At 29.9% G+C, this 7,037-nt stretch overlaps 1 protein-coding gene across 1 annotated transcript; it reads right to left on the minus strand.

Annotated features, from left to right (window-relative positions):
- Nucleotides 1-3,088: 3,088 nt before the first annotated feature.
- Nucleotides 3,089-6,336, minus strand: LOC120089738 (putative prolyl 4-hydroxylase 4). Its single transcript, XM_039047155.2, has 7 exons — nucleotides 6,023-6,336; nucleotides 5,851-5,908; nucleotides 5,664-5,768; nucleotides 4,962-5,019; nucleotides 4,116-4,291; nucleotides 3,732-3,801; nucleotides 3,089-3,618 (listed from the first exon to the last, which is right to left on the minus strand). The coding sequence occupies exons 1-7, from the start codon at nucleotides 6,166-6,168 to the stop codon at nucleotides 3,320-3,322; spliced, it is 912 nt and encodes a 303-aa protein (XP_038903083.1). The 5' UTR covers nucleotides 6,169-6,336; the 3' UTR covers nucleotides 3,089-3,319.
- Between the last annotated feature and the right edge of the window lie 701 nt (nucleotides 6,337-7,037).

The following is a 7,037-nucleotide window of genomic DNA, read 5'->3' on the forward strand; positions in this document are numbered from 1 at the left end:
AATATATGAATGATATAGTTTAGACGAGTTTTGATATTCCTTGTATTCAGTTTCTTTTATTTAATTGAGTTATTTTTTTATAAATTTAGATAAAATGTATGTCTTTTATAACCTAAATGTCTATATTGTATACCTAACATGAATGCTAATATACCATTTGTATACATAATTTGTTTTATTACTAAAAGAAAGTTAGCATTAATACATCTGATTATAAGTGTCGATATATCAACTATATATCCAATATGAATGTCGTATGAGAATGATATATATGATTTGATATACCATTTTCATAACTTCAACATTCTTAAACCCTCTTTTTATTTTTAAAGAAAAAAAACTTAGACATTCTTAATTACCCTTATATAAGGTAAGTTCGAATATTGATGATTGTACTTGGTGATGATTCCTTCTTTTATAAAATGCTTTTGGAATACTTTCCCTTTTTTTTAAAAAAAATAGAAAAAGAAAAAAAAAACTTAGGCCAATAATAATAATCTAAGTGCTTTCCACATAGTACTAATTTTTCTAAATTCTAACACCTGTCTTTTCAAAAAATATGTATTCTTGTCCCTTATAACTTTTAACATCGTTCCACTCCAATCTCTAAATTTTCAAAATATTTAATTTACTCTTTGAATATTTAAAGTTAACTATTCAATGGTAAACAGTAATAGCAGTAATATTTTATTATATTTAAAAATATTTCACGTATTTTGCCATTTAAAACAACCATCCTTATTGTTATAGTATATATATCTGTCTTTGACAAAATCCATCTTTAGTGTTTTTGAGATTTGAGTTTGATGTTTATTTCAATATTTTGTTTTTAAAGTTTTAAAAATAACATTTTAGTCCCCTAAATTTGAAAAATATTTAAAAATGATTCCTTGGTTAATTTGACCATAAATGATATGTCATATTGAGGTGCTAAATTTTAAATGATCCAACCCATTTAAAACTTTAATATATATATTTATTTATAATTACATGGCATTTCTATTTTTATACTTTTTTTCTTCTCTTCCTCAAATCTTTCTCTCTCTTCCCAAAATCCACATTTTTATTTTTTTTTTTTTTCCATCTCCAATCCCCGACACAAATCTTCATTGAGCCTTGGCACTTGAATTCATCCATAGTCTCTAAGGTGCATTCTAGACTACATTTATATTTTACATCTCATTTAGTTGTTCAGTTATAATTTGTAACGTGTCAAACTCTTTTAATTTTTTTTTCAAATTTTTTTTTTTTATATGAGTAAGAGGAAGATATATATATTTTAGAATGCACTAAAATATTACTCTTTGATAAAAGGAAAAAAAGGAAAAGGATGAGAGAAAGGAAAAGATTACTAAGGAGAAAATGGAAATATCATCTAATTAAAAAGAAACAATATTAAAATTATTAAATTGGTCATCTCATTTAAATTTTAACACCTTAACATGACATCTCATTTTTTCAATAATTACATGACGGTCAAATTAATTTGAAAATTATTTAAAATTAATTTTCAAATGGTCACTTTTGAAACTTATTTTATCCTAAAGAAAAAAAAAAGGAGTTGACTGCTACTGCTCTGTGTATTTTGTTTTTCTTCAACAAAATCTCTAATTTGAGACAAAACAGCAACCATTTTCCGACCGTCTGATCTGTGGGATACTTCTTTCCTATGATTTGATTTGTTAATTGATAGAAAATTATTTGATATTGAAAAATGGTACAACAAATCCTACAGCTGTTTTCTTTTTAATTTAATAGAGTGGAACAGTTGGAAATAACATGCTTTGTGAGAAAATCAAAATGCAAGAGAGAATCAGAATCCCTTTTTTCATGTATTTATTTCCTTAATTTAATGTTGTATTTGATTGGTTCATAATTTTACAAATTTTTTAATGTTGCGTTTGGTTGAAATCTTTCTCACTTGTTTAATCTTCTTCGTTTGGTCGAAAATTCTCTCATTTCAAACTTCATCAACTTTTTCTCTCCAAAATAATAATATTAAGTTTTGAACTTTCTTAATTACTTGATTTATTGATTGTGGAGGTTTCAGTTCTATTCGAATAAATTGAGTTTTTGTTTGTTGATGATTTGGTTTGGTTCAAAAAAATATAAACAAAACTTTTTTGCTGTCATTACTTTTATTTTGAATTTATTTATATTTTTTTATTGAGGAGTTTTCTTTGGAGTGAGAGGTCGTATATATAATATAATATAGTTTTTATTTTTTTAAAAAATTAAACGTATAAATAATACTTTCATCTATAAGGTTTTTTTTTTGTCTCGTTATCCACTTTCTACTGATATTTTAAAGAACAAAGCCATGTTTTAAGAAGTGAGATGTTTCTTTAACAAATGTGAAACCATAATGAGAACATTACTAGATAAGAATCATAAATTTCAAAAACATAAAACTAAAAACAATATTGTTATCAAATAGCAAGACCTATAATTCTTTTTCATAAGTATTTGTTTCTTTTCAAAAGTTTTTAATACTTTGTCTAATTAATGAATAGTCTGAGGATAAATAAATGGAGGAGATAATGACAATGTTCAATGTTCAAGTGAAAAACGACAATGTCATTTCGAGTCTGTGTTCAATAATTATTAGGGAGCATTCAGACTCAAATCTTCATCCAATAGTTATTGGTAAATGGTTGTTAAAGTGTCCTCATTGGTTAAATCAAATAGTGAGTACTTGAAGTATTTTTTTAAGTATCTTATTGTTTCTAATTATTGTTATTTTTCACCTTTTTTTTCTTTCCATGGATGAAGATTCAAAATTATAATAGATATATCAACCTTTAATCAACTTTAGCTCCTCCTCACATTAGTGAGTCTCTAAATAATCCATTTATGTTTGAGTTCAATAGACCCAATTGTTATATTTTGTAAAAGTAATAGTTGCATGCTACATTTAGAGTACGTTTATGTCACTTTTTTAAGTGCTTAAAAAGCGTGTCTAAATATATATATTGCACTTAAAGTCAATCAAAGTGGGTTATAATTTTGTGTTGACTTATGACATTGCAAATAATCATATACCTAAACCATATGCCCACATTTTATAATCATCTTTCCAAAAGATGTATGAACTCAAAAACAATCGGATGATCTATAAAAACCAAAATAACTTTCCAAACTACATTATTGTTCAAATAATGTTACATGATTGAGTAATCAATACACATGCTAACTTTCACAAAACGTTGCAATGAAAATGCTCTCGAAAAACTATCATTTGTGTTTCTGGATAAATTCTGCAAAATATTGAGAACAGGTACAAAAAGGCATGGAGTACGCACAAAGAATGGACCCAAGTTTATGCACACGCCTTGCAACTTTTCCTGCAGTAGCCAGGAAGCTCGGGAGATCCGACCATATACTCCGGGTTATTCGTGCACTCGCTGAGTTCAGCCCATCTCTCGCAACTTGGATTTTCATCAGCGCAGTCCGTATGGTCTCTTATGATCTTGTCGAAAGAATCGACATGAATCCACTTCGTTGCTGACCATTTCTCACCTTCAATCACAGGGCACCCACCATGTAGACTACTTATGTCTGGAATAGCATTTGGATGGAGACTGAAGAAGAGAAGAGCGTCGCCTTTTCGTGGTTTTACTGAATATTTTAAACATGGAGATTAAAGAGAGGAATCTTGACAAGTTCGGACGATAGTCACAAATAGGACAGGAGTTAGAAAACTGATTTCTACTATTGGTTAAAACACTAACCTGCTATCCCTTTCTTTGCACAGTCTGAGAGATCATCGTTTGTTTCAGAAGCCTGGCGTCTTTGAGACTCCTGAACTCATATGGATGAACAAAAATACTCAATATTGAAATTTTGATTAAAAACATCATCAATTACTGACAGCACACGTTACCAAGGCAGGAAACTTTTACGATTCCAATTAGTTTTTAAAAAACAAGTGTATTTGATGAAGTAAGTCAACAAGTAGAAACTGATATATCTTCCTGCAGTAGGTAACTTGAGAGAAATAGTTTGCAAAGAATATTGTACTATGAAAAGGTACTTGAATATGGCCACAGTAGTTTAAAAAAAATAAAGAAAAGAAGTTGCAATTAATTGGATTGAAGGGAAATGTAAGGATGGACCTCTGCAGAAGGAAACACAGTTTCACCGCCTTTTTCCACGTCGGAAAGATACATGAGAACGGTTGCCATTCTATGTCCACCTCGGGCAATATTAACCTTGTCAGCAAAGTAATCGAAGTGTGCATCATACTTCTGCCCATATTCATATCTCAACACTTGAATGTCTTCTCCATTTTCTGAAACCAAGCAGATTCAAGTTCCCATTTACCAGTAATATCAATACACAAACAAGCTATCAATGCATGAGTCAAATGTTCCACACCTTATATAAATAGAGTTTCACATTCATAGTTTTTTTAAAAAAGAAAAACAAAAAACAAAAGAGAAGGGCTTAGTCCAAACTCTGTTTGATTCCAGCTGCAAAATTCTTGCACAGACTATTGATCGATTATTTATTTCACAATTATGACAGGGATCATGTGTTCCTAAGTTCACTAGTTTATATTGAAATTGCAAAAAAATCGGCACATGGAACTATACCATTGCATGGAGAAAATAAGAACTAGAACTTGTCCGACACACAGCATTTCATTATCCCTTTTTTTTTTTTTTTTTTTTTTTTTCCATATTAGAGTTCAATATAACTAGCCCAATATTTCTCTTTATGGTTTCACTCATAAGCATAGATAGAACTTGAGAACCCAACATTCAGAATTCAATTGCACAAGCCCATATCCTGTTAAAATCCATAGTTGTCATAATAAAGATCTTACAATTCACACTCAATTGTCAGTCAATTCAATCTTTAGTTTACGATAACGGAGAGCAGTTTGTAATCTAGGATAAATTGCTATAGATTATGGGATTTGACAAGAAATTTGCGTGCTTCTACTAATGGTATTATACCTTTTGGCAGAAATGTCCATGCTGCAATTTTGTCTTCAATACCAGAAACAATAGGATCCTACATCAGATGTAGAACAATAAGTACACAGAGGGAGATAGAGACTGCCTCATCAGGTTTGGTGTTTATAAGAAAAACGGGCTCCCTATCTATATACTCGATCAAGGATAGCATTAATGTTTTCCAGCTACAATAGTCAACTAAGACAGGAAAATTTGAACTTTCAATCAGCTAAGGCTGCTAGATACATCCTTCAAAAAGTTGTCATTCAAGATACCAATGTTCTAAACAGCCGTCCCTTTGATGAACAGATTAACTAATAAAAGTTGCTCCAACCCAACAGTTCAAACTTCTTTTTTCTTTTGCTTTTCACAAATGGTGATTTATACCAGTATCTTGGAATGGATGATCTCAAGATCAAATTACTGCAATGTCATATACTCATCACTCATTTCATTGATGATAGAGTTCATAAATCAGACCAATATTCAATAGATGGATCTCATGAACATGAACCAAACTAATCTTTGAACCCATGAGGAAATCTCAAAAGTATATCCAACCAATACATATCAAGCTAAGAGTTTAAGATTTAGGTTTGATGGTGATTCAAACTAAAAGTTGAAGCATAATATATCAAAATCAAACCACTATACTTCTCAATGGGAAAGTTAAGAATTATAATTAGCAAACTCTGCACAAACCTTGGCTTTATGAATAAACGCCCCAGAGCTAGTTCGGACCTCGCTGACTTTGCTCTCTCCGGACAAATTATCCGCAACGGAAGATCTCTTCAACTCCGCTTTAGCCTAATTTAAACAAGACAAAAATTAAACAAAACAAAAATCGCGTATCAGAAAAGGAAAATGAATCGATTCTAATTCGACTCACGAGGGAGATGAGATGATCGCATTCTAAGTCCGTGAGAAAACCTTCATACACAAAAGCCCTGTAGAATCATTCAAATTGAAACAGGAACATCGGACCGTGAACAAATCGATTATCAAAACTTTGAAACTACCACAACAAGAAGAGGGAGCAGAAGGGTGAGAAATTTAAGTACCGAGGATTCCATGAAATTTGTTTGACTTTCGCAGGATTGACGATTGAGCTAGCGGAACCTGCATAGGAACTTGAAGCTCGCCGAAGAAGACATGAGATCGATAATGAGAAGAAAAACAGTAGATTGAAACAGTAAAATTTCGCCATGAACTGAATCGGATCACTGGAGAAAGAGAACGAAGAAGAAGAAGAAAATAGCAAAAAAATTTCCTGTTCTCAAAATTTTCAGATTTCCAGTTCTCCGAGCTGTTTAACTGCCAAACATTCTAAGGCTGCTCACGCACTTGGCACGTGGTGAGAAATTAAAATTTCCTCAAGCAAATAATTGTTTTTGGTTATTTTTTTAAATGACTTTTAAAAATAAATATAGATTTTTGGCTTATAAACGATAATTGTTTTAAATAAAAAAAATTGCTCAATTTTTCTCCACGTATAGCAAAATGTCATTATAATAAACAGTAAGGCACTAATATATATCTATTAATATCTACTACGGATAAACAGTAATATTTTGTTATATTTGTAAATAAGTTAACTCATATTTTTATATTTCAAAAGAGTCTTTTTATATTCAACTTTAATTTATTTTGATCAATGTACTTTCAAATTTTGTCTTTATATGTTAAAAATGTACATTTTAGACTTAGTTCGTGTACTTCTAAAAAATATCAATTTTGGTCCCTTGATTTTCACTTTTACTTTTATTTTTAATAAATCAAAATGGTCACTTTTAAAAGTATAAGGACCAAAATGAATTAAAGATGAAATTATAATGAACAAAATGAATATTTTGAAAGTACAGATACCAAAATAAACAAAATTTGAAAGCACAATGACCAAAATAAAAAGAAAATCAAAAGTACATGAATCAAAATAGTATCTAAATCTAGATTTTTTTTAAGAAAAAAATATAAAGTTTCAACTTTGTATTAATATGTACCCTAAACTTTTAATTTATGTGCTACAAAAGTTGATACCAATAAGTTTCAAAAGAAAAGCCACACTATAGTTGTGTT

This window comes from Benincasa hispida, chromosome 1 (assembly GCF_027475165.1).
Source record: "Benincasa hispida cultivar pf3 chromosome 1, pf3_genome.v1.1, whole genome shotgun sequence".
Lineage (NCBI taxonomy): Eukaryota > Viridiplantae > Streptophyta > Magnoliopsida > Cucurbitales > Cucurbitaceae > Benincasa > Benincasa hispida.